The following is a 27,316-nucleotide window of genomic DNA, read 5'->3' as shown; positions in this document are numbered from 1 at the left end:
CACTGCACTCCAGCCTGGGCAAAAAGAGAGAAACTCTTGTCAAAAAAAAAAAAAAGAAAGAAAGAAAGAAAGAAATTAATCAGAGAGGCTGGGCGCGGTGGCTCATGCCTGTAGTCCCAGCACTCTGGGAGGCCAAGGCGGATGGATCACAAGGTCAGGAATTGGAGACCATCCTGGCTAACACAGTGAAACCCCATCGCTACTAAAAAAATACAAAAAATTAGCCAGGCATAGTGGCGGGTGCCTGTAGTCCCAGCTACTTGGGAGGCTGAGGCAGGAGAATGGCATGAACCTGGGAGGCTGAACTTGCAGTGAGCCAAGATTGCACCACTGCCCTCCAGCACTCTAGCCTGGGCGACAGAGTGAGACTCCGTCTCAAAAAAAAAAAAAATCAATCTGAGAAAGAGATTTGCCCACTCTCTAGCATCCCCTTCCAGCTGAAGGGTTCCAGTGAAGTTACAGGAAGTAGGTAGTTCCTTGGGCATCTGCTCTGCATGGTGATTCTCACGGGAATGACCCATTGTTGGATGCCGGGCAAACTGTCCTGGGTACTTCTCACTCCCTACCAAGGGTGTGTGAGAGTGTCTGTGTGTGTGTGTGTGTGTGTGTGTGTGTGTGTGTGTATGCATTCACTCTGGTTTTCTAGTGAAGGCAAAGAGGAGGCAAGCTGTGGGAAAGAGGATTCTCTCTCTCTGCAGGGCTAACTGCTGATTCTGGAGAGGGGAGAAAATGGAACATGGAGAGGCAGAAGAAAGGTAGGAGTAGTGTTAACATGTGGAATCCATTAAGGGCTGGAAGTGTGATTTATTTTAGGAAGAGCAAGTTCTCTACCATCAAAGGTGACAAAGGATCAACTCAGAGAGGACAGGCCTGCTTTTCAAGAGCCCACACCCAAAGCAGAAAGGTGAAGGAAAATGAAACATTTTGCACTGATTGGGTTGGAATAGCAGAGTGATGCAGAAAATTCTGAGATCAATTTTCCTGGCAATTCTGGTGCCTGATGAATTGGCTTCTCAGTCAGATGGTTCACAGGTTCAGAAAAGGCTTGTTGATCCATTATCCACTCAGGGAGGGGTTCCATAAGTGGACATTCCAGGGCCCAGAATCTTAAGTTCTCATGCAAGAGTGCTCTGATGGAAAAATTTCCATCATGCTTTACTTTTCTTTAGCAAAGAACACTAAATATAATTCAACCTTGACTTGATGGCTGCGACTATCAATACTACAGGACAACTTGACTGAGAAATAAAGTGTGTCCAGCTCTCTTGGCCTTTAAGTTGTCACCAAATAATAATAGCAGCTTTTCCTCCCCACCCCAGGAGAGGAATCAGAGCTTGTGCCAATTGCTTTGGGGGAGAGTTGAGACCTCTGACTTTGCAGGAGCTCCTGGAAGCACAGTGTGAGAGTCTCGGGGTGGTGGCCTGATCCTGGGAAGGTCAGGACTCATGGAGAGCGGGGCAGGGCAGGGCAGAGGGTGTTGCTTGCTTTGTTGTGGCACTTGAAGAGCTGGCTCTTTGCGGGGGTGGGAAGGCGACAGTACGGATACCTTGGGTCAGAGTACTCAGCTCTGTCCTCCCTCAATTTGGGAGATAGGACAGAAGTTCCAGTGGCTGAACTGGCACAGAGGGAGAGGATGCTTTGAATATTCTAACTGCCCACCCTTGTATAAAAGGCATGGGCATAGACAGTGAACAGCCAATTGCAACCATGATAAATGACAAGCCAGGAACCTTCCCAAATCTCTTGGACTGTGTATCCCCGGGGTTTGTTATGATGGGTTGGGTGGAATCCTTAAATACAACTGAGATTGGATTTCTCCTATTCCTGTTTGGTGGGGACTGACCAGGTGTAATTTGATTTGGAAAATCAAAAACAGGCACAATGAGCATGAATGTGAGCAGGAGGGCTGGTTACTGGGTTGGGATACCACACAGTGATGCTGGGGAGAGCTGGTGTTCCCCTTGCCTTCCCAGCATCTCTCCACTTCTTCCTTGCTGCCTCTGCCTTATTTGCAAACAGCTCCTGTGGGCAAGGGCCTGCCTCTTCTGCAAACTTGAATTGTTTCTGCCTGCTTTCAGGGTCCCACCTATATTCAATAGTTTAAACAGCAAAAGTCTGGCCTTCTGATACCTGGAGAGTCGCCTAGATTATCCCTTGTCTGTTAAGGCAATGCTAGGACAGAGCCACAAACTTGCCAGAGGCTTCTCCAAGTTACTAGGGTTGGATATAACTTGACTTCACTTAACCTACTGATTTTTTTTTTGTTTAATTTGGATCATTCTTTTCTAAAAAAATGAAATCAGCTGGGATAGTCTATAATTGAGATGTTTTATTTATTTTATATTTGCTCTTTCTCAGCAGAATCATAAAAATTTGAGATATTTTATATAAAAACATCTGATTTCTCTATGTCTCCTAAAAAAAATCTGGCACCTTCAGGCTTCGCTCCTCCATGGCAGCGCTTGACTGGCACTGGGCAGGGCTGCCACCTTTCCGTGTGCCCTGGCTCCCAGAGGGCACAGGTGCTGTCCCTCCCTGTGATGTTCCACCTTGCCCTCTTCCCTCTGCCTGCCAGGCCCATGGCTGTATATGACTCATAGGCCCTGGCCCTCGATCCTGGAGAGGTTGAGCTCTTAACCTCTCCTAGGCCTGCCTTTTCCTACTAAACTTTCAATAATTTTTCATTGCCAGCATGATTAAGGCCATCCTGGTCCTCCTTTCCTGATTTTTCCCAGGTTGTTTCTAACATTTTTTTTTTTCATCATGATACCAAATAGCCAGCCCCTGCACAGAATGTGTGAGTGAAAAACACTAGCCCCAGTCAGTACCTTAACATGCCGGTTATCCAGGCCCTTTGTGTACTCGTCAAACTCTACTCCAACAGTGAAATCCACATCATAGTTGCGGAATGTGCTAGTGGTTTTTGTCTTGAAGTTATCACCATCTTGATCAATAACCTTCGTCTGAGTGAGATGTACTGCAATCTTGCGGGTGGCAAAATCAATATCTGTTGGCAAAGGGAATTGTGGAGGTTATGATGTGCTCAGCCAGACTCATTCATTTCTTTAACAAGACCAAACATTCAAGACTAGAGACACAGATTGTGTATAGGCCACCTGTCTTTGCTTAAGTGGGAAACAAGCATCTTACTCGTGGCCAAGTTGGGCATCTCAGTCGGTTGCTGGGAAACCTAGGAGTCTCCTGGCACCTCCTCAGGATCCCTGATGGGAGGGAGATGTAGCACACAAGACTCACCCCTAAGCTGCAGCTCCCCAACACCCACACACACACACACACACACGCATACACGTCACAGCACCTCTATTCTATCTGACCCGTTGGGCATCCTCCTAAGAGTTTGCTGAACAAAAAGATCTGATGATTTAAAAGAAAAAAGACTTTGGAAATCACCAGTTTTAATCATGGTTAAAGATGAAACTTAGGAAACTTTTGTTAATGTCCACAGTGGGGAGGGATAGTTACAAACTTCCATTTTAACAGCAGACTGTTTTGCCTCAGTTCTTAGCCGCCAGTAAAGGTTTGTTTTTTGTTTTTTATTTTGTTTTGTTTTTTCAAGATGTGGTCCCACTCTGTCGTCCAGGCTGGAGTGAAGTGTCATGATTTTGGCTAACTGCAACCTTGACCTCCTGGGCTCAAGTGATCCTCCCATTTCAGCCTCCCAAGTAGCTGGGACAATAGGTGCACACCACCATACCCAGCTAATTTGGTATTTTTTGTAGAGATGGGGTTTCAGCATTTGGCCAGGCTGGTCTCAAACTCCTGAGCTCAAGTGATCCATGTGCCTTGGTCTCCCAAAGTGCTGGGATTACAGGTGTGAGCCACAATGCCGGGCCCCCAATGTAGTTTTAAACATATTCTGGACAATAAATACTCGTTCAGAGATTTCTTCCTCCTCCTCCTCCTCCTCCTCCTCCTCCTCCTCCTCCTCCTCCTCCTCCTCCTCCTCCTTCCTCCTCCTCCTCCTCCTCCTCCTCCTCCTCCTCGAGATGGAGTCTGGCTCTGTTACCCAGGCCGGACTACAGTGCCGCGATCTCTGCTCACTGCAAGCTCTGCCTCCAAGGTTCACTCCATTCTCCTGCCTCAGCCTCCCGGGTAGCTGGGACTACAGGTGCCCATCACCACACCCGGCTAATTTTTTGTATTTTTAATAGAGATGGGGTTTCACCATTTTAGGCAGGATGGTTTCGATCTCCTGACCTCGTGATCCGCCCGCCTCAGCCTCCCAAAGTGCTGGGATTACAGACGTGAGCCACCACACCCGTCTGTTGTTTTTAAGGGATAGGTTGATAATTGTTTACATTTTTATTTTGAAAATGTTGAAACAAACCAAAGGAGTGTTGAATGTCCTAACCGTTGCACATTATAACAAGAAGCTAACCCCTAGTTAAGCATAAAATGTGGCTCAACTACAGCCATGCCAAAAAGTTGTTGGCCTGTGGAGTAGATCTAGAAAGAGAGGATAGTTCTGAAAATACTTGAATTTCTTCCCTTGCTATGAAATCATCTCTCTTGGTCTTTAGTCGGATATCTGATTCCCATTATGCCTGTAAATTCTCCAGATATCTTTAGATGCCAATTTAAATATTTAATATTTTTTCAGAAAATCCATTGAGAAAGTTTTAAAAAACACTAGGATTGATTCTATTAAAACCCAAGGGTAATAATGACCTCAAGAATAAGAACAGTTCAAATTTCTCAAGTGCTATTTCTCTGAGAACTGCAGTGCCATCTTTATGATATATAAATGATGACATTTCATGTTGTGCACTGTCCGGTGCAGGACAAACACTATATTGTGACCATGAGAGAGAGAGAGCAGCAGGTAGTTCAGGAAGTTCCTGTCAGTTTGGAGACTGACAACTCTGCTACCCTTCCCATGGTGGCCAAGCATCACTTCCTCACTCTCTCCCCATTTCCTTTAAAACTCCTTCTTTGTGTCTGGACCTGGTGGCTCATGCCTGTAATCCCAGCACTTTGGGAGGCCTAGGTGGGTGGATCACCTGGGGTCAGGAGTTCAAGACCAGCCTGGCCAACATGGTGAAACCCTGTCTCTACAAAAATACAAAAATTAGCTGAGGATGATGGAGGGTGCCTATAATCCCAGCTACTCAGGAGGCTGAGGTGGGAGAATCACTTGAATCTGGGAGGCGGAGGTTGCAGTGAGCCAAGATTGTGCCATTGTGCTCCTTGCAACAGAGCAAGACTCCATCTCAAAAAAAAAAAAAAATCCTTCTTTAGTCACTATTACTCCCCTTCTCCCCAAAATCAAGGAGAGGCCAAATTGGCCACTTGAACCTCACTTTGGTCAGCAATTTGAATCCACAACAGAATCACAGCTGCATAAGGAAGGGCCCTGGGTATTCCTTTAGACTCTAACTTGTATAAAGTCAGATTTGAGCCTGACGGAATAATTTTAAGTAATATTAGCTAGCTGGAAGGTAAAAGGGTTATATGCCTGTATCCTAAGTTGAAAAGAGAAGTAAGTTCAAGTTGGCATGAGCTGCTGCACAAATGCCAGTGCCCTGCTCACCTCTCATTCTCTACTATTTGTTGAGTACCTCGCATGTCTAGGAACTCACCAGTGGGTCCCAAAGCTAGTTCCCTTTCTGGATCACCTGAGATAACGTAAAAAAATGCAGATTTCTGGGTCCTATCCCAGACCTAGAATCTCTGGGTGATAGAGCTCAGTGGTTTCAGATTTTGAACTTTGTCCATAGGAGGCTGTTTGGAAAAAGACTTCTATGGTTTAAAAATTTTGAAAGGTACTGTTTAAGTGCCTACTTGTCAGGGCAGAGATGATGAAGTAAGACCTAGAGAGGCTAGTTTACTTTTCTAAACATACATGGCTGAAGCAGCAATCACAGTGGCTTGGTAATTGGATAGATGTATAGAGAGATTAGGTTGGAAGGAAGAAACAGTGGTTCTGAGCTTGGACGATCAAGGTGAGAGCCAGGGAATAAAAGAGTGAACTAGTTTTATGGGCAAACATAGGGAACTGAATTTTAGGTAAGGTGAATCTGCGAGCCATGCTGTGTGGACTCTTGGTAATATTTGAGATGGCAATTAAGACTCTCTTTGTGTCTAGGGATGGTGTCCCTTTGTGTCTAGGGACAGTGTCTAGGGGTGGTGGCTCAGGGTGTAACCTCCCTTGGGAAACCTTCCTCACTTTATTCTTCAAACAAACCCACAAGGTAAGTTTTATTTTATTTCCATTTTGCCAGTGCAGAAAAACTGCCTCAGAGAAGTTGTGTCACTTTCCCTGGATTATGTGGTGAGGAAGCAGTTGAGATGGTACTTGAACTTAGGATGATCTGTCTCTAGGGCTAGTGCTCTGCTCCCCAAGCTCTGGGGTAACACAGTTAGACCATCCCCATGTGTGCAATTTCCGTGGCTGCCCAAGATACTAGTAATTTCTGACTCTGTTAAATTTTCCCTGGAGACACAGGGACTGTGGGATTCAGTTGGATAAGCCCTCCCTGTTTCAGGCAGTTTGTTTTCCAAAGCCCTTGCATACTGTCCCCAACCAAATGACAATTGTTTTCTAGGCCCAGGGCTGTATAATAAGTGAGAGCTGAAGCAATCACACTCCAGCCGGGTGCATTATCTGGTAGCTCATTTAACTTCACCTCTGTGGCTTATGGAATTGTACGTGAGCGCGTCCCAGCCACACAGCCTGCGAGGCTTGGGGTGTGGGCTGAGATGAATGGTCTCTCAGCTGCCTTTGGTTCTGTGAATTCCTCTAGTCTTCTTGGCCAGCATTCCCAGAGCCCCTACTTCCCCATTGTGTTCTCCGTGGGGTACAGCTCCATCAGATGTTTAGTGGTCAAAAAAATGGGCTCATAAGCAAATAAGTTTGGGACATGAGGAATTAAAACCAAGACAAGCTGGTTTCTGCCCTATAGAATTTCATAGATTCTTTAACATAGGAAAGGTACTTTATAGCTCCAAGTTGGAGGGAGGGTACAGGATGCAGCTTTTCAAAGTCTTGGGCGGCCACGGAGCCCCTCTGTGGAGGAACATGCAGTCGGCCAGGTGTCCCACACAACTTACTATGGAAAGGGCTCACCAAACCCTTTCTGACACATTTATCTCAGCCACCTTGGCCTTGCAATCATGAAAATACCTGTTTAATTTTTCTCTCTTCAAGGTAACTGCTGACCTGTTTAGGTGGGACCAAGTGGTCAAGTATTTCCGACTTAAAAAATGAACCCTTCCTTAAAATTGCTACAAGCCACTGAAGAGCATCCTCCTTGTTCTAGTGAGTACAAGCACATGCTTGTGGTGTGCAAAGGAGCTGGCAAGAGGCTGGCATGTCACACTCCAGCTCATATTTCTCTCCTTCTTCCCCAAGTGTGTCCAGCTTCAGTCTCGTCACTGGACATTTGGTTCCAGATCTAAAGCAGCAGAGGGCAGTGGCCATATGTGGAGCTATTATTAACTGCATCATCTTGTTGTGAGGATCAAATTTGATGGTGTTTGTAAGAGCTTTGCCCAGTGGCTGGCAGCCTGTAATCATGGCTCTGTAAATGGAGGCTGCCCTCATCATAATAGCATTATGAAGCCCCTGATCTCACAGGCCAATTTCCTTAGAGTCCTTTGTGTTTTCCCATATACCCCTTGAACAGTTGCTCTCTGAATCCTCACTCTCGTCCCAGCTTTCCAAATCTCATAAGGCCCAGCCCCAGCTTTGCCTCCTCCTACTCTTTCTTGCCTCCTTCCTTACCTGCTATCCAGGCCAAACAGTTTTACTGCTCCCCTCTACCTGCCAACTGTATTTAGCATTTCCTCCTGCATTTTTCATGGAGTTGGTTATTCTTTCTGGCAGTCTCACCTCTATGAGGACAAGGACAATGCCATCTTCTTGCTCTGTGTTCCCCACCCCACCACACCATAGAGTCTTGAGCTGGGCACATAGTAGGTACTCAAGAAATACTATGGATTAGTTAATGGAGGCAGTAAGGGCCAGGACAGTGATTATCAAAGTGAGGTTCCTGGGCTGGCAGCAGCATTAGCACCTGGGAACCTGTTAGAAATGCAGGTTCTGTGCCATGGCACTCCAGCCTGGGTGACAGAGCAAGACCCTGTCTCTAAATAAATAAATATAAATGAAAATAAAAGAAATGCAAAATCTGGCGCCCACGCTAGACCTCTTAAATAGGAGCTCTGTTGGCCAGACTCTGCTTGTCCTTACAAGTCTTCCAAGTGATCATGTGCATGCTAAAGTTGAGATCTGTGGTATAAACGAGTAAGGGTAAGGGGTAGATGCAGGTACAATCCTATCTCTTATTTCCCAGCTAGCTGTGTGACCTTGGAGAAATCACTTTTCCTTTGCAGGAAAATGAGGAAAAGAATGCTCACTTCAAAGGACTATTTACAGTGTAGATTCAGTAAAAATAATGGTAAAATGCTTTACATAGTACCAAGTAGTTTGTCAGTATTCAGTGCACACATTGCCATCCACTCTTGGCCTTACTGTTTGGGTCAAGTAGGGACCAAGTCAGCATTCAGTCCAGAGTGAAAGTTTTGCCCATATTTATGCATCTCCATGGCTGTCTGCACTCCTTGTTTTGCAAGGGACTTGGACTCTGCAGGAAAAGTGGGAATGGTGGCTGATACACTCCATTCCTGTCATAAGGGGGTCTGTCCTACAGGCATTTAATCTAGCCTGGCGACACTTTTCTCTGCGTGGATCAGTTTCCTCACTCTATAGTCTGGTGATGGGTAGAACCAACTTCAGCTCCTTCTCCAGCCCTTTGTGCTAAGGTCTGAGCTGTGCTAAACCATACTTCTGGAACAATAGTTAGGAGATGGGGAAAGAAAAACCATAGGTCATCTGTTAACCAGATGAAACACAGGGGAAGGTTCTAGGTAAAACCACTAAGGAATAATTGAAAATCTACAGAGAAATTTAGAACTGAAGTGTTCCTCTGAGAGCAAGTCTATTTCCACTCAATGGATGTGGAAACTGAGGCCCTGAGAATTTAAGTGGTGGGCTCAGAGCTACCCAGTTAGGATAGCATTCCTGACGATTTCTTTACAAACACATTCTGTTGTCATTTACAACTAACGCCCCCCTCCCCAATAAAAAGTATTGCTTGTCCCTTGTCATTTACAACTAACGCCCCCCTCCCCAATAAAAAGTATTGCTTGTCCCTGGTTGCATAGAAAGGTAGATCACAGCTAAAAATATCTATTGCCGACAGAACTAGTTTGTCCTGGAAACACCATCCCTAGTCAATCTTTCTGACCAGTGCCGGGGGAATCTTATTTGAAGACTATGCAAATGGAATCAAGCATCACTTCTCTTCTGGATTGAAAAATGGCTTGGCCTCTTTGCCACCATTCAGTGTTTGCACAACCCAGTAAATCATGTCGCCTCTGCTCTGCCCCAGGGAAGTTAGCCAAATGTTCTGTTGGCGGACTCCTGATATTTCTAATCAAAAGGGTTTAACTGTGGTTGTAGAACACACACACACACACACACACAGACACACACACATACAGATTATAAAAACACTTCCTCTTCGTACTTTGCAGAGAAAATTATTTTCCTGGTATGGTATTTTAACACCAGGGTTATCAAGCATGTTTTATCTCCTTTTCTGGATTAAGGGTATCTCTGAGTCTGATTTATAGCCAGGTAAAATGAATTTCTATCTCAGAAGGAAAGGTCCAAAGGCAAGCTATTTCTGAATAATATATATGGCTTTTAGCTGCTGCAGAAGGAAAAAAACAACACTGACGTGACTTTATTAAAGCATACTTTTCATAACTGCATTTTGAACAATACAAGCCATAAAGGTGAAATATGAGTATGCTACTCAACATTAAAATGCTGTGTAATGTGCTTGTGAAAAAAGCTAAAGTTGCAGGCGAAAAGGGCAGGTGCTCTTTGTAAATTAAAGAGCAGAGAGGTACAAGTATTCATCATATGAAATCTGAGAACCATTCAAAGTGCAGCTTTGATGGGCTTCAAACCTGGACTCCTTAATTCTCAAATCATTGGCACTCTTAGGCAATTGTGAGAAGCAGAGTGTAAGAACAATTTTCTCCTTTTTTCCATGCCACTTCCTGCTCCAGAGAACACATTTAGAAAGGAATTAGATGAGATCCCTGCCTGCTTCCTCCTCTCACTTCCTTCTAGGCACTGGGGGCAAGCTGGAAACCCTGGTGTGCCTCCCTGCTCCTTATGCACGGTTTCTCCTCTCCATTCTTAGTCTACTGCATACTTACTGGGATGGACATTAGGGTGGAGGTGATGCCAACACATGCAAGGGGAGACCTGTACAAAGGGATAACACCTATCATTACCTAGGCTTTTTCCATCCCTCAGCATTTCCCCTTTGAAAGTCCTACTAGGTACCATATGGTTCAAGTAGAGACTTTGGCAAGGTGTATACCTTCATTGACTTGTGAGCACCATCAGGAATCCAGATTTTATGAAACAATTTCTTCATTGGAGCATCAGACATCTATTATCTATCAATCAATCAATCAATCAATCAATCAATCAATCATCTACCTACCTACTCATTTTCACCCAGGGACTCCGAGTGATTCTCTTGCAATGTTTCTGAAGGTCCTGCCTATTTACTTTGGATGCCTTCATTTGGACATACCTTGTTCACAGTGAAGCTCTTTCTTCCCTACCTCCATGTTTCATACTTGCACCAAGAACAGTGTTGAGAAAAGGGCTGTGGGTGTTAGAAGCAGATAGCCTGGGCTCCTGTCTGAGGCTCCATCATTTCTTAACCACACGTGGCCATGGACGAGTCTCTCCACTTCTCTGGATTCCTCACCCCATAAAATGGAAAGCATTTCTTCTGTATTTACCTCTGACTGTATCCTGAGCTCTATATCCCATATCAAAGTGCCAATTTTAATACTCCATTTGAATATGTAACAGATATCTGAAACCAAAATATGCAAACCAGAATTCTTAATGCATGCTCCCCCGCCACCCCAGCCTGGTCCCTCCCCACCAAAACTCACTCCTCCTGGTGACTTCCCCATTTCAGGTAATGGGATTGTCATCTGCCCAGTTATTCAGGCCTAAGTCTGGGACCCAAATTCATTTCTATCATTTCCTCTCACTTCATATTCATCTGCAAACTCTGTGAGCTTTATCTCCAAAATATAAGCTGAATCCGTCCTCTTTTCTCCAGCTCCACAGGCACTGCCGTAGCCCAAGCCATGGTCATTTCCTGCCTGGACAACACTGCAGCCTCCTAATGGGTCTCTCGGCTTCTCTGCTTGCAATCTTGCCCTCCTATGATTCATTTTCCATGCTGTGGCCATAGTGATCCTTAAAGAATACAAAGAGGATCAATTTTTCTTCCCAGCAGAAGGCTGGTGTGTGCTTTGCCTTCTGCCTACTTTTCTACTCTCACTCCCCCACCGTACCCACAACCCTTCTGGCTCACACACTTCCAACTCCCAACACACCAGCTTTCTCAAACCCTTGGGCCCAAGTGATTCTCCCCCCTCAGCCTCCTGAGTAGTTAGGACCACAGGCACGTGCTTCCACGCCTGGCTAATTTTTTTATTTTCTATTTTTTGTAGGGACAGAAGTCTCACTATGTTGCCTAGGCTCATCATGAACTCCTGGCCTCATGTCACCCTCTTGCCTTGGCCTTCGAAAGTGTTGGGATTACAGGCGTGAGCCATCGCACCTGGCTTCGTGTTCTTGAACACACCCAAAACCTTCACACTTGCTGTTCCCTGTGTTCAGAATAACACTTGTCAGCATTCAAACCCGGGCTTCACTGTCACCCCTTCAAGCCTTCCCTGACCACCAACCACACTCCACTCATTATTCTTTTAATTTTCCTCCCAGCACTCACCACTACCCAAAATAACCTTAAACTATTTGTTTACTTTCTGTCTCCTCACTAGTATGTAAACTCATGCCGGCCGGGAACTTGTCTCCTCATTTCCCACTATACCGCCAGTGCCTAGAGCGCTTCCTGATGTGTCATAGGTGCTCGATACATTTGTTGAAAACTGAATTCACTAAAATGAAGAAAGGTATATAAAGCTCTAGTGTGATGCGTATCATGGTATGAGAATAATTTGTGCATGTGCTCACCCGTCATGCTAGACTGCAGGCTCTTAAATGGTCAGGATGAGATTTTGCACATGGCAAAATTCGGAAATTTTTTTCTGAATTTCCCAAAATTCACATATTCGGGAAATATTTTCTGGCAGAGACCACCAAATGGGAGCTGTCTGACTTCAGCCTCTCAGGGCTTTCCCTTCCTGGTGGAGCTTTCACAGACCCACTAGAACTGATTGTGATAGCCACGGCACTTTTAAGTCTGTGCATGTCAATTTAAATGAAAAGGATATTCTTCATAGAAGATAATCCTCACCTGCATTTGTGAATTAAGAAAATAATGGGTTTTCCCCAAATAGTTACAATTTATGGCATAAAAATTTCCTAAAAGATGTATCAATTTAACATTATCCAGTTTTTGGACACACGCTTCCCCATCTTCACTGGTTAAAGTTATGTGATGGTTTTTCATTTTCTAGGCTGGCTCCTCCCTGACTCTTCCTCCTCTAGTCACCAAATCCAGCCTATTTCCTGCTCTGGACATCTCCCTGTTCACCCTTTCTGGGTGCTGCTCTCAACACCTTCCCAGGGTCATTGTAACAACCTCTTGAGTTCTCCGACAGTCTGCTGGTCTATTCACTCTCTCTCTCTTAGAGTGAGAATTGATAGCATCTCTCTCCTCTGCATACAATTTCTTCCTAGACCTCTCCTTATAAGGTGAAGTTGATGTGTAGCACACTGACTTAAAGAGCCTGTTGCTTTTCCAGACTCTTCTTTTGCCTCCTCCTTGAACTTCACCCTCTGATAATACAACGCCTTCTGGTGTCCCAGGCCCATGCCTGTGCACATGCCCATTGGGGCTATGCTTGACTCCATCTCCGCATGGATAACTCCTGCTCTTCCTTCAAAACCCCACCAAGAAGTACTCAGGAAGCCTTCACTGACTCCATGTACTGTGGCTCCTTTCACCACCATGCACACACTTCTTGTTACTATTGTTCTTTTGATTCCATAGCCCCTTTGAGCCCAAGGCATAGAATCTCAACTGGCCCATCTGTGGCAGATTATATTTTCTTAAATGGTTGCAATAACACCTCTCATCCTACATGCTGTTCTTACAATGCAATCTTGACATTCATCCCACTGAGAGGTGGGGTCTATGTCCTTTTTCTTTGAATGCAGGCAGGCTTGTACCACTTCAACCAATAGAATATGGTAGAAGTGGTACCTGGTAGCTTCTGAAGCTGGGTCATAAAAGGCCATGCAGCTTGTATCTCTTCTCTTTGGACACAGCCTGCATGCTGTGAAGAAACCCAGGTCACTTGGGGAGACCACATTTAGATGTTGAAGCCAAGTTAAGGTCTCATTTGTCAGCCAGCACCAACTGCCAGACGTGCATATGAGTGAGGAAGCCTGAGATGGCTCCAGTCCCAGGTGCTGTCCAATTGCAACAAAATGAGAGCCTTTGAGCAGGAACCATTGGGATGAACCCAGTCAGCCCCCAGAACCATGAGAAATAATAATTAAATGACTGTGGTTGTTTCAAACCACTACATTTTGGGGGTGATTCATCAAACAGTAATACAAAACAGGAATACCATTTGTGCATGGCTGTAACGTGACTCCTTGAGAACAGATTCCAGGGTTGGTTCTGCTTCAGATGGCACAGTCCCTGGCATCCAAGGCACCTTCTAAAGCTTTGATAGAGAAGTTGAATGATTCCCACCTGGGCAGAGTTAACAAACTCTCTCCCAGTATTCTTTCACATTACGGAGACCTCCTTATGTCTGTCCTCCTTGGTCTCCCCTTTAAAATGAAGACCACCCCTCCCACTCCTTCATCCCCTGATCTGACCTGAAGGAGGACTGACTTCAGGACATGACAAATTCCTCAGGGCAAAGGAGTTCACCAGCTGGTTTCCCCACTGTCAAGAAAGAGTCTGGGGTGAGAAACACCAGGTGCCTAAGAAGGCAGGAGAGGAAGTACCACTGACCTTTGGCTCACTCACCTTTTGAACTCTTAATGACATCATTTGTGGCAAAACCAAAGGTTGCCACGGTGTGTTACTTTGCTGAGGCTGGTGGCTGAGTCATGTTGGGAGGCCAGTGTGTAGAGTGAGTCACTGGGTTAGTGACAAAGCCAGTTTACTGCCCAACCCCATGTCTCAGTAGAGTTGCTCTTTCCTTACTGAACCAACAACCAGGCCCACTGAAAAAGCAAACTCTCTAGTGCTAGGGGTTAAAGTATTAGAAATCAATGATTCTTAGACAGGGAATGGGCATCATCCTTAACAATAGTCACACATCTGGGGATGTCTACACATACTCTTCCCAAATGCTAAGGGTCTCACTGCTCAAAAGGGTAAGGAAGGCAAGCTTTGTTGACATCTCAGTGTTGGGAAAGCAACCTGCCTCATGTCCTGGGTGTGGAGGAAACTGTTGAGATCTGTTGGGCTGCTTTTAGCAGGTTAGATTGAAGGGGCAGCTCTACCTCACCTGCTTCTATCTGAGCCACCTGAGACCTGTCTTCAGTCACTGCCATGACTACCCCACCCATGTTCCCATGGCAGGTTGAGAAGGACAAGGGATCCCACCTCAATACGTATGGTATTAATCTTAACCAGTGGAGTGTCAGCCTAATACTCTACACTGCAGAGATCATGGGACAAAGAGATCAAACGACTTGCTCATTAGAGTGAAATCAACGTAATGTGATGTTAAATTGGAAGTTTTGGCTAAAGCTTTAAGAGACAATAAATATTTCATACCAAGTAGAATTACAAAGTCCAATCTGAAACCTCAATGATGAAGACATTCAAATATCACATTCACAACTTGTGAGTCCCTCACTCACATTCAAGGTGTAAGTTGGTGTGAAAAGAGTTCAGAGGAAGTTGTTAGAGGTGTTGTTAGAGGCAGGATTTCTTGGAGAGAGGTGATGGTGTACTCTGCATCCTCCCAACCCCCAGGAGGAGAAAGGGAGTGGTAGGAATGTTTGCTTCTCACCTTAAGCCTAGAGAGGTGGGCTTTAGGGGTCCACTCTGCAGAGTCATAAACTAAACAGAGCCTAGATTTTAAATCTAAGTCATCATAGGACTTTTCATTATTTAAGCATAAGCAGCAAAAGACACAAGGTTTCTTTCTAATTATATTACTTGACTCTGGCTTATTCAGCATACTCTTGAAACCTTGAAACTTCCAAATAACCCTTGTTAAAGTACTTTTAATTGCTCAAAACGACAACTACATCCAATATCATCTAGAGGGATAGGCAAGGCTGGGGCTATTATCTCTATTTGCCAGATGAGGAAACCGAGGTTCCAAAAGGTTAAAAAAACTAGTTCAAGGTCCCAGAGCAAGCCCTGGACTCTCGTCCCAGCTATGTTGACCCTTCTGCTTTGGTTTCCCCATCTGTATAATCTTGTTCAGAATTCTAGTTCCAAGCTATGCTCCAATCCATTTACCCATGTGTAGAATCAGAATCCCATTTCTATTGGCCACTCCTGGTACTAAAAAACACAGGTGCAACAGGGTTGAGGCTGGGGCTCTGGTAGGAGGATTTTTGCCTCTTTCTTCCTCCCACCAACTACGTTGATGTAAAAATCCTGCTAACCAGAATGAAAAGGAAAGCTATTCAGTGTTAGAAACCAGTGTAAAGAACATGTAGAGGCCAGGCACAGTGGCTCATGTCTGTAATCCCAGCACTTTGGGAGACCAAGGCTGGCGGATCACGAGGTCAGGAGATCGAGACCATCCTGGCTAACACAGTGAAACCCTGTCTCTATTAAAAATACAAAAAATTAGCCAGGCGTGGTGGTGGGCGCCTGTAGTCCCACCTACTCGGGAGGCTGAAGCAGGAGAATGGCGTGAACCCGGAAGGCGGAGCTTGCAGTGAGCTGAGATCGTGCCACTGCACTCCAGCCTGGGTGACAGAGTGAGACTCCATCTCCAAAATAAATAAATGAAAAAACAAACAAACAAACAAAAAAAAGAGAACATGAAGAAAGAGCTTAGTTCCACAAATATGAAACATATCACAGCTTTCCTTGTTCACTGACATGGTGGACATTTTCAAGCTAGAAGTTTACCACACCAAAAAACTCATGATTTCCACTCTTGGAGAGACCTCCCACCGTCATATCCAAGTTATTATTGCGCCTCTAACTCCACCCACTGCCATTTCTCTCATTCTACATGTGGAGGAAGTTCCAGCGAAGTAACCCCATATGTGGAGAACTTTAAAGCTAGAAGAGGTGATAAAGAGGCTGCTGAGGGATGGAATAAGGACAGGCAGCCACAGCCCCTTGCTCAGCACCTGGAGCACAGGAGCCACCCAGCAACTGTGAGCTCCCCTCTGGGGACCCACTCACTGTAGTTCCAGGCAGAACCTGTAGGCTGGGCAGGGCTACGTGTTTTCTGCCAGTTCCACAGGGAACCCACCCTGTGGTGAACTCAGGGCACGCACCAATTGGTAGCCCTTGGCCTGGAACCCAGTTCAGAAGTTATATAAGCAGTGGGTTGTTTGTGCTGTCTGACAAAAGCCTCTCTTGCCTTCCATGAGCTTGATTTTCCCTAGGTTGAGAGATTTGCTAGCTATTTCTTTTCTGCTTCCCCATTACAAAACTGATAAAAGAACAATGCAGGGGTCATTGGTGGATAATATCAGGTCCAAGTGGTTATCAAAGAGATGGTAGTCACAAGGCAGGGGAGCAACTGGGTTATCCTCTCAAGTTTGGCTTTACTCCGTGTGTGTGTATCCTCCTGACATACACATTCAGTGTATGTTTTCTGTGGGCCAGGCACTGTGCTAAGGCATCCTAGACATAATCTCATTTATCATTATTCCCAGTTTCCAGATGAGAAAACTGAGTCTCAGAGAATTTCTATGATCTGCCTAATATTGCACAGCTGTACATGAGGCATGAGGATTTGCACACAGGTCTGTTGAACTCCATAGCAGCACTGTCTGGAGGGCCAGACCACAGTACTCCCAACAACAGCTTCCCTCCCCATCCCCAGTCTCCTCCTTACCCAGAGCCTTCATGTAGCCCTCAAAGTTTTCATTACTCTCCATCTCCCAGGTTCCATTCTGGTCCCTTGTCATGGTGGTGGCCTCTGGTTCAGTGAGGGTGTGTGGTGGATGGCAAGGAGCAGGCTGCAGGGAGAATGTGTTGGAAGGAGCTGCTTTTATAGCCTAGTGGACCAGGTTTATGACTCTGAAGGTAACAGGTTCAAAGGGCAGAAACACAACTCAAAAGAACTTTCCTTTGCAAAGTTCAGCGACACTATAGGCAACCCAGGAACAAAGTCCTGGTATGGCCAGGCGTGGGTGTCCCAGTGACCTGCACCATAAGCAGGGCCCTAGAGCAGCTCATTTTTGGCTGGCTGGGCCCCCATGGGCCCCTTGTCCCACACAGAACATTTCATCCAGTACTGGAAGAAAACAAACATTCAGGGTCTACCCTGCTTGTACTATGGGTCACCAATACCCAGGCCTCAAGCCTGAAGTCTATCAGCCATGAATCCAGCACTCATAGCAAGGCTGGTGAAACTGAAAAGACAGAATTCACACCCATGGAGCTCTACTCTACTCTGTTCCAGGGAGCTTTCATACTTCATTTTGTTTCAGCTTACAAGAGCTCTGTGAGTTATGTTTAAGCATCCTTATTTCACAGATGAGAAAGGATCATGGAGGTTAAATCACATGTCTAATCACAACTTCTAAGTGGTTGAGCCAGGATTCAAACTCAGATGTGTCGGGCTCCAAATCCTTTTCTTCAACAGTGTGCTAGGTCAGCTTTGAAAGAGGTTTGGAGCCTGACTTGAGAGCCCAATTCTCTCTTGCTTCCCTGTGGAAGCAAGGTGCCCTGTGGACTTCCAAACAGCAGGGTGAGACATGAGAAAAGTGTTTTCAGGGAACATGATTCTGCTAAAAGCAAGCTGAGCCTGGAGGGAGGCCAGATGGAGGCAGAGGGTCAGTGGGATTTTGCTTTAAGACCCAAGGGGAAAGCTGAGAATCACCTGGATCAAAGTTAGGGGCATAGCTGGACAAGGACCCTTGGTTCAGGAATGTTCTCCAAATGGGCTGTCCCAATGGAAATGGGTTAGTTTATTGCTCTGACACTCTATTCCAAGATGTGGTGTCTGAGAAGTGACTGGGAAGAGTGGAGGTGTGGGCTGAGATGGACATACCATGAATTCCCAAAGTGAGACCTATTTTGATGATGACACTGCAGTGTATCCTTGTGCTGTGAAATCTAAGTAAATGGCTCTGTGTGTGGTGTGAGGGATATAAAACAGCACATTTATCTTTCAGTAAATATACTGGAGTTAGGAAGACAGAGTGAAAAATGGCCCAGCTGTTGTCAAAAGGCCAATGGGGAAAGGTAAGGGGTGAGAAAGAAATAACTACCACAAATGGAAAATGAATGGAGGGAGGAAGGAGAAGACAGATAAGAACCCTTGGAGATTCATCCTGTGAGGTCCAGCCAGAAGCTGCTGTAGACTGAGCACTCAGCCTCATGGGCTGGAGAAGTAGATATTCCCTCCCAGGCTCAAATTTCAGGGCCTCCACTGTCCCTCCTGTTGGCAACTGAGTAGCCCATAGGCCTCATCTGTAAGAATGTGTAATGAGAAGCTGGCCTGGTAGGGGAAGGGGTTGGGGGCAAGACAGGAGTTGCTAATTGCACTAAGCCAGGGGTTTGGGGTTTTACGGGCATTGAGGGAGGAGGAATTAGTTTTGGTGTAAGATGCAAATTTGAAACTGAGATGCCTGTATAAAGCCAAGCACTTGAAGGGCTACTCCCTCACTGAGGGTGTAAATTAGTCAAAATCTGCAGCGACAGACAAGAAAAAAGTTTGTCTATTTGGCATGGGATCTACATAGGTTAAAAAAAAGTTCTGTTCTGCTCTGACCTTGGTTTGGGGTTTGAATTTATCCTTTCTGCTAACTAAAATATTAAAATAATAAATGTCATTGCTTGTTAACACTTTAAGGCTGCCAGGAAGAAGTAAATGTAAAAGCTGTGTAGAGGAACACACCTTCAAAACCAGATAAACCAGAATTCTGTGTGATAAAGCCATGCCAAATATGAGCTCATAATCCACAATTGTAACACACACTGACAAACCCACACAAACTGATGCTCTTTGTAACCCACCAAGAGCATCATCAGAAGAAACATGCAGTGAAATTAGATTTCCAGGAGTTTCAGTTAATAAAATCAAATATAGACTATAAAATAATTATGTTTAAAATGAATAAAGAAAATTAAAAAGCACTGAAAACATGAAAAAGGAATAAAATAATGTTTTTAAAACATTACAAATTAAAAAAGAATAGTTATTAAAATATGATCACTAAAATTAAAAAGGTAATAGATGGGTTAAACAGTTGAATAAACACAGCTGAAAGAATTAGTGAAATAGAAGATGCAGTCAAGGAGATTACCCAGAATATATGTAACACAGAACACACTGTGATGCAAATTTAGATAAAAATAAAATTCTAAAATTTCCCAGAGAGAACAAAGGCCACCATACAGATTACATAAAAAAGAACAATGTAATAATGAGATCGATATTAGGCTTTTCAACAACTCTGATGGAATATGACAAGGGAGCAATATCTTGTAATAATGAGGGAAAACACATTTGAATAAAATACTAAACCCAGTCAACTATCATTCAAGCATGAGTTTCAGATATACTCTTACCATATAACCTTAGTTTCAGATATACTCTCGTACTTGAATGACATAAAAAAGTTTCAGATATAATAGCCACAATATGGAAACAACCCAGACTTCCATCAATGGGTTGATGGATAAATAAATTGTGGTATATTCACACGATGAAATACTACTTGACAGTAAAAAGGAGCACTCTCGTGATATACACAACAACAGAGATGAATCTCATAGATATTATGCTGAGAGAAAGAAGCTTGACACAAAAGATCATATACTATATAATTTCATTTACATGAAACTCTGGAAAAGAACAAGCCTAATCTACAGTGATATATAATAGATCAGTGTTTGTGGGTCTAGGGAGAGCAGGTAAAGGTAAAACTCAAATCTACCCCTTGATCTGTGCTTTCTTATTGTATGCAAATTATACCTTAATAAAAAAGGTGTAATTATGTTGATTGTTTATATAAAAGCAATTTAGTACAAACTCAAACTAAAATCCTGTATTATACATACATGAATGATGTGAAGTAAACTTGTACTAAGGAGGCTGTAATTGCTGATTGACTATACGTTTGTGATAAATATTAGTTTAAGTGTTTTTTTTTAAAAAATTAAGACTAACCCTTATAGAGCAGAGGTTCTCAACCTCTAACAAGCATTAGAATCATCTGGAGGCTTATTAGAACACAGATTGCTGGGCTCCACCTCTAGAATTTCTGACTTAATGGGTTTAGGTTAGGGTCCAAGAATTTACATTTTTAAATAAGTTCCTGGGTGCCGCTGCAGCTACTTGAGGACCGTAGTTGAGAACTACTCTTTTAGAATAACAGAAATCAAAGAGGAAATAAATAGAGAGGGAAAATAAAATCCTAAGGTTTGGAGTCAGCCACACCAAGTTTTAAATCTAGGTTTCAGTGCTTCCTAGCTGGGGTGTCGCTAACATTTCTGAGTCTCGGATTCATTCTCTGAGAATCAGGGTCATCGTAAGAATTAAACTACACCAAAAAACCAAAAAGCTCTTAACAGAGTCCTGGCACATAGTATGTATTTGTTTCAAGATAGTAACTAGATACGGGGGCGACAGATCAGATTCCTACTAAATGTGTGACTTGTCCTAGGCCCTCAACAAAACACAGCTTCAGCATATTCTTCTGTTTCATATCTATGCATGTGTAGGAACTGGGGGTGGTACTGAGGGAAAAAGCCAGGGATAGTGGATGAGAAAAAGCAATTGCTACTCAATAACTCAGCCACTATTGTCCCCTACACCTTCCATTTAAGGAACACCACAATCTTAAAATTGGTAGCAGAGCCCAATTTCAAAAGTTCTGTCCTAGGGCTCCCAACTCTGTCCACCACACTCACAAATCACATACCTGGACGTTGCATTTTCTCAGTTGCCTGGGTGACTCCATTTCTGAATTTATTTACCTAAGTACTTGTGGAATTCTTCAGGTGACTTTTAAGACTGAGGAAAATGATCAACTATAACCAATCTTTCCAGGTTACAAGAAGCTTTCTGGAGACTACATGAAAAAGTGCAGAGGTAGATCTCCCTAGAAGCTTGGTTCTGAGATAAATCAGTCAGCTAAGAGTGAGCACAGCAAGGACTCTCTGGAATTTACCTGCTGTCCTCGGGAGCATCTGACTACAGCAGCTGGGCTCCTGGGCTGGCTTCCTACAGCCAAGCAGTCTCTCCCTGGCCCTGGCCCAGGCCCAGGCCCACCCAGGCTTGCCAAGCTCTGTCCTGCTTTCTTCGTCCTCTTGACGTAAGAAGGCATTCCCTCAGCAGGCAAAGGGCCATTGGCTGGATGTTTGCTCAGCTAAAACACAGGTTTCCATTCCTGGGCAATGCCCCATGACTTGCCCTTCTAGCTTAATTTGAAGGTTCTCAGTATGAGAACTAGATGCTCCATTAAATTTGTCCTCACATGGAGGCCCCAGGGGAAAGTGTGTCTTGGAGTTCCTTCAGTCACTAGGTAGGGCTGGGTCTAGTCTTAATTTTTCATGTAAATTGTGCCCCTTCTTAAGAAGGCAGAACAGGAGAGCAGGGGGATCACAAATCCTCATCCCTCCCAGGGCCACAAGGACTCAAATTGTTCTGGTCCAAGAAGGGGCCCTTCGCAATCCCCTTGTCCTCTCCAACCTTCCCCCGCCCTCTTACAACAGTTGAGAATAGGTAGTAAGCTGGGAGTGGTCAATCCAAACCACCTCTTCCCAAGGGAGCTGTTCCGGCCTCTCTACCAAGGATCCTTGGACTGCCCTTGGCAATCCCACTCAGTGGAACTTGAGATTCCCTGACTTTTCTTTCCACTAGACCTAAGGAATGTCTGATATTTTCATTTGACATATTATGGAAATCTTTGCAAATCATTTCATATGATCTACTTCATTCTTGTTTATTTATTTATCTATTCATGTTTCATTGCATTTTAAAACAGGTATTAATGTAATAACATTCACATGGTTGGAAATTCAAGCAATATTAGATACACAATGAAAAGTCTGGTTCACTTATGTTCATTTCCCACCACTGCTACTGTGAAACAGGAAACCATTTGTATTAATTTCTTGCATATCTTTCCAGAGTCGCTTTATAAAATGAAATATAAAGATTTATTTTCCCTCTTGTCTTTTTAACCAAAAAGTAGAATACAACAAACTTGAATCCTCATTTTTTTTTTACTTAATAGTATCTTTTTAAAAAATAATTATTTTTAATTTTTATGGGTACATAGTTTTTTTATGGGTACATAATTTTTATGGGTACATAATTTTTATGGGTACATACAGGAGGTATTCTGATATTGGCATACAATGCATAATAATCACATCAGGGTAAATGGGGGTATTATCACCTCAAGAATTTATCCTTTATGTTACAAACACTCCAGTTATATATTCTTTTGGTTATTTTTAAATGTACTATAAACTATTGTTGACTTTAATCACCCTGTTGTGCTTTCAGAAAATACTCAATTTTATGTATTCTTTTTTGTACCCTTTAGCCATCCCCACTCCCCCTTCCCTCTACCCTTCCCAGTCTCTGTAATGATCATTCTATAATACTTTCCATCTCCATGAGTCCAATTGTCTTAATTTCTAGCTCCCACAAATGAATGAGAACATGTAAAGCTTGTCTTTCTGTGCCTGGCTTATTTCACTTAACATGATGTCCTCCAGTTCCATTCATGTTGTTGCAAATGACAGGATCTTGATCTCTCTATGGCTGAATAGTACTCCATGGTGTATATGTACCATATTTTCTTTATCCATTCGTCTGTTGATGGGCACTTGGATTGATTCCAAAGCTCGGCTATTGTGGCTAGTGCTGCAATAAACATGAAAGTGCAAGTGTCTCTTTGATATACTGATTTCCTTTCTTTTGGTTATATACCTAGCAGTAGGATTGCTGGATTGTATAGTAGCTCTATTTTTAGCTTTTTGAGGAACCTCTATACTGTTCTCCATAGTGATTGTGCAAATTTACATTCCTACTAACAGTGTATCAACGTCCCCTTTTCTCCACATCCTCACCAGCCTATTGCCTGTCTTTTGGATAAAGCCATTTTAACTGGGGTGAGACGCTATCTCGTTGTAGTTTTGATTAGCATTTCTCTGATGGTCAATGATGTTGAGCACCTTTGCACATACCTGTTTGTCATTTGTATAACTTCTTTTGGGAAATATCTATTCAAATCTTTTGCCCATTTTAAAATCAGATTATCAGTTTTTGTTTCCTATTGAATTGTTTGAGCTCCTTATATATTCTGGTTATTAATCATTTGTCAGATAGATAGTTTGCAAATATTTTCTTTCATTCTATGGGTTGTCTCTTCACTTTGTTGACTGTTTTCTTTGCTATGCAGAAGCTTTTTAACTTGATATGATCTTATTTGCCCATTTTTGCTTTTGTTGCCTGTGTTTGTGGAGTATTACTCAAGAAATCTTTGCCCAGGCCAATGTCTTGAAGATTTTCCCCTAAGTTTTCTTATAGTGGCTTCATAGTTTGAGGTCTTAGATTTAAGTCTTTAATCCATTTTATTTGATTTTTGTATATGGTGAGAGATGAGTCTAGTTTCATTCTTCTGCACATGCATATCCAGTTTCTACAGTGCCATTTATTGAAGAGACTGTCTTTTCTCCAGTGTGTGTTCTTGGTCCTTTTGCTGAAAATGAGTTCAATGTAGATGTATGGATTTGTTTCTGGGTTCTCTATTCTGCTTCATTGGCCTATGTGTCTGTTTTTATGCCAGTACCATGCTATTTTGGTTACTAGAGCTCTGTAGTATAATTTGAAGGGAGGTAATATGATTCCTCCAGTTTTGTTCCTTCTGCTCAGGATGATTTTGGCTATTCTGGGTCTTTTGTGGTTTCATTTAAATTTTCCAATTTTTTTCGTGTGAAGAATGTCATTAGTATTTTGAAGGTCAGTAGTATTTTGTGAAGAATGTCAATAGTTTATAGTACATTTGGAATTGCATTGAATCTGTAGATTACTTTAGGTATTATAGCATGGACATTTTAACTATATTGATTATTCCTATTCATGAACATGGAATATTTTTCCATTTTTTGGTGTTCTCTTCCATTTCTTGCGTCAGTGCTTTATAGTTTTTATTGTAGAGATCTTTTACTTCTTTGGTAAGGTTTATTAAGGTATTGATTCTTCTTTAAATGTTTGGTAGAATTCAGCAGTGAAGCCATCAGGTCCTAGGCATTTTTTTTGCTGAGAGACTTTTTATTATGGCTTCAGTCATATGATTGATTTGCGTATGTTATTTGGTTAGTTATTTTATAGCTGTGTAAATGGGATTACTTTTCTGATTTCTTTTCCAGGTTGTTTGCCATTGGCATATATGAATACTATTGATTTTTGTATGTTGATTTTGTATCCTGGAACTTTACTGAATTTGTTTATTAGTTCTAATCGATTTTTTTGTGGAGTCTTTAGATTTTCCCAAATATAAGAAAATACCATCTGCAAACAAGGATAATTTGTCTTTTTCCTTTCCAATTTAGATGCCCTTTAATAAATTTATTTCTCTTGCCTCATTGCTCTATCTAGGACTTCTAGTACTATGTTGAATAACGGTGGTGACAGTGGGCATCCTTATCTTGATCCAGATCTTAGAGGAAAAGCTTTCAGTTTTTCCCCATTCAGTATGATATTAGCTGAGGGTCTGTTGTGTATGGCTTTTGTTGTGTTGAGGTATGTTCCTTCTATACCAAGTTTTTTGAGGTTTTTCTTTTTTATCATGAAAAGATGTTGAACTTTATCAAATGCTTTTTCAGAATCAACTGAAATGATCATATGGTTTTTGTCCTTCATTCTGTTATATGACATATCATATTGATTGATTTGCATGTGTTGAACCATCTCTTGCATCGCTGGTATAAATCCCACTTGGTCATGATGAATGATCATTGTAATGTGTTGTTGAATTTGGTTTGCTAGTATCTCATTGAGAATTTTTGCATCAGTGTTTATCGAGACATTGACCTGTAGTTTTCTTTTTTTGATGGGTCTTTTTTTGGTTTTGTTATCAGGATAATACTGGTTGCATAGAATGGGTTTGGAAGTATTCCTTCCTCCTTTATTTTTTGGAGTAGTTTGAGTGGAATTGGTATTGGTTCTTCTTTAAATGTTTGGTAGAATTCGGCAGTGAAGCCATCAGGTCCTAGGCATTTTTTTGCTGATAGACTTTTTATTATGGCTTCAGTCTTGTTACTTGTTACTGGTATATTCAGGTTTTGAATTTCTTTGTGGTTCAATCTTTATAGGTTGTGCGTGTCCAGGAATTTATTCATTTCCTCTAGGTTTTCTAATTTATTGGCATATGGTTGCTCATAGTAGTTTCGATGCTTTGAATTTCTGTGGTATCAGTTGTAATGTCTCCTTTTTCATTTCTGATTTTATTTGTGTCTTTTTTTCTTAGTCTGTATAAAGGTTTGTTGATTTTATTTATCTTTTCAAAAAACAACTTTTTATTTCATTGATCTTTTGTATTTTTTTCATTTCATTCATTTATTTCTTTTTTTTCTTATAAGAGATAGATTACTTTTAATGTTATAGCATCAAGAGAAGAGTCCCAATTTGAATGCCATTGGAGTAGGAAGAAAAACATACTGAATGTATAGCAGGGGCTCAACAAATAAGTTAGTTATTTGGTAAGCAACTTTAAAAGAGCAATTTTGGAAAAGGCTAAAAATTAATTCCTGAAATACATCTCTTTAAAAAATAAGCTCTATATTTTTCTATATAAAGTTTTTTTAATTGTGGGGAAATTTATAAAATATGCAATTAACCATTTTAAAGTACAATATGGTGATATTTACTGCATTTGTAATATTGTATAAACACCAGCTCTAATTTGAAAGCTTTTTTATCACTTCACAAAACAGCCATACATAGTCACTTCCCATTCCTCCCTCTCTCCATCCTCTGGTAACCTCCAATCTGCTTTCATTTCTATGGATTTACCTATTCCGGATCATAAAGCAAACCATACAATGTATGTCTTTTTATGTCGAGCTTCTTTTGCTTAGCATAATGTTTTCAAGGTTCATTCAAGTTGCAGCATGTATCAGTACTTAATTCCTTTTTATAGCTGAATAATATTCCATTGTATCTATATAACACAGTTTGTTTTCCATTCATTTGTTGATGAACATTGGGTTTCTACCTTTGTCTCCTATAAACTATGCTGCTATAAACATTCAATTGCAAGTTTTTGTGGGCCTATGTTCTGATATCTCTTGGTTATATACCTAGCAGTGGAATTGCTGATATATAAATAATTCTGTATTTAACTTTTTAAGGAACTTCTAAATGTTTCCAAGTGACTACACCTTTTTACATTTCCACTAGCAATGTATGAAGACTCTTATTTCTTCAGTTCACTAACACTTGCATTTCTTTTCTGTTCTATTTTTTCAAAAATATATAATTTCAATATATTTTGGAACACAAGTGGTTTTTGTTTACATAGATGGATTGTATAGTGAAGTCTGAGACTTTACTGCACCCATCACCTGAGTAGTGTACATTGTACCTAATATGTAGTTTCTTATCCTTCACCCCACTCCCACCCTCCCCATTTCTGAGTCTCTAAAGTTCATTATACCACTCAGTATGCCTTTGCATACCTATAGCTTAGCTCCCACTTATAGGTGAGAACACACCATATTTGGTTTTCCATTCCTGAGTTACTTCGCTTAGAATAATGACCTCCAGCTCCATCCAAGTTGCTGCAAAAGAGAGCTTTCATTCTTTTTAAGGCTGAGTAGTATTCCTTGTTGTTATATATATACACCACATTTTCTTTATCCACTCATTGGTTGATGGGCAGTTGGTTTGGTTCTATATCTTTGCAATTGTGAATTGTACTGTGATAAAAATATGTGCATAGGTATCTGTTGGATATGATGACATCTTTTCCTTTGGGCAAATACCCAGTAATGGGATTGCTGGATCTATTAATGGATTACTTTTAGTTCTTTAAGAAATCCCCATACTGTTTTCCATAGAGGTTGTACTAATTTAT

General features: G+C 42.3%; 1 protein-coding gene across 1 annotated transcript in view; it reads right to left on the bottom strand.

The window, feature by feature from the left end:
* The window catches only part of RBP2 (retinol binding protein 2), a 28,066-nt gene extending 6,640 nt beyond the window's left edge, over nt 1-21,426 (bottom strand). Inside the window, exons 1-4 of the mRNA XM_025377050.1 lie at nt 21,395-21,426; nt 21,201-21,295; nt 17,107-17,230; nt 2,829-3,007 (exon numbers count right to left, since the gene is read on the bottom strand). Of these exons, the coding sequence (XP_025232835.1) occupies nt 2,829-3,007; nt 17,107-17,179 (252 nt within the window). The 5' untranslated portion in view covers nt 17,180-17,230; nt 21,201-21,295; nt 21,395-21,426. The remainder of the gene's footprint in view (nt 1-2,828; nt 3,008-17,106; nt 17,231-21,200; nt 21,296-21,394) is intronic.
* Between the last annotated feature and the right edge of the window lie 5,890 nt (nt 21,427-27,316).

The sequence above is a fragment of the Theropithecus gelada genome, chromosome 2 (assembly GCF_003255815.1).
Source record: "Theropithecus gelada isolate Dixy chromosome 2, Tgel_1.0, whole genome shotgun sequence".
NCBI lineage: Eukaryota > Metazoa > Chordata > Mammalia > Primates > Cercopithecidae > Theropithecus > Theropithecus gelada.
This window is presented reverse-complemented; position numbering and strand designations above follow the sequence as displayed.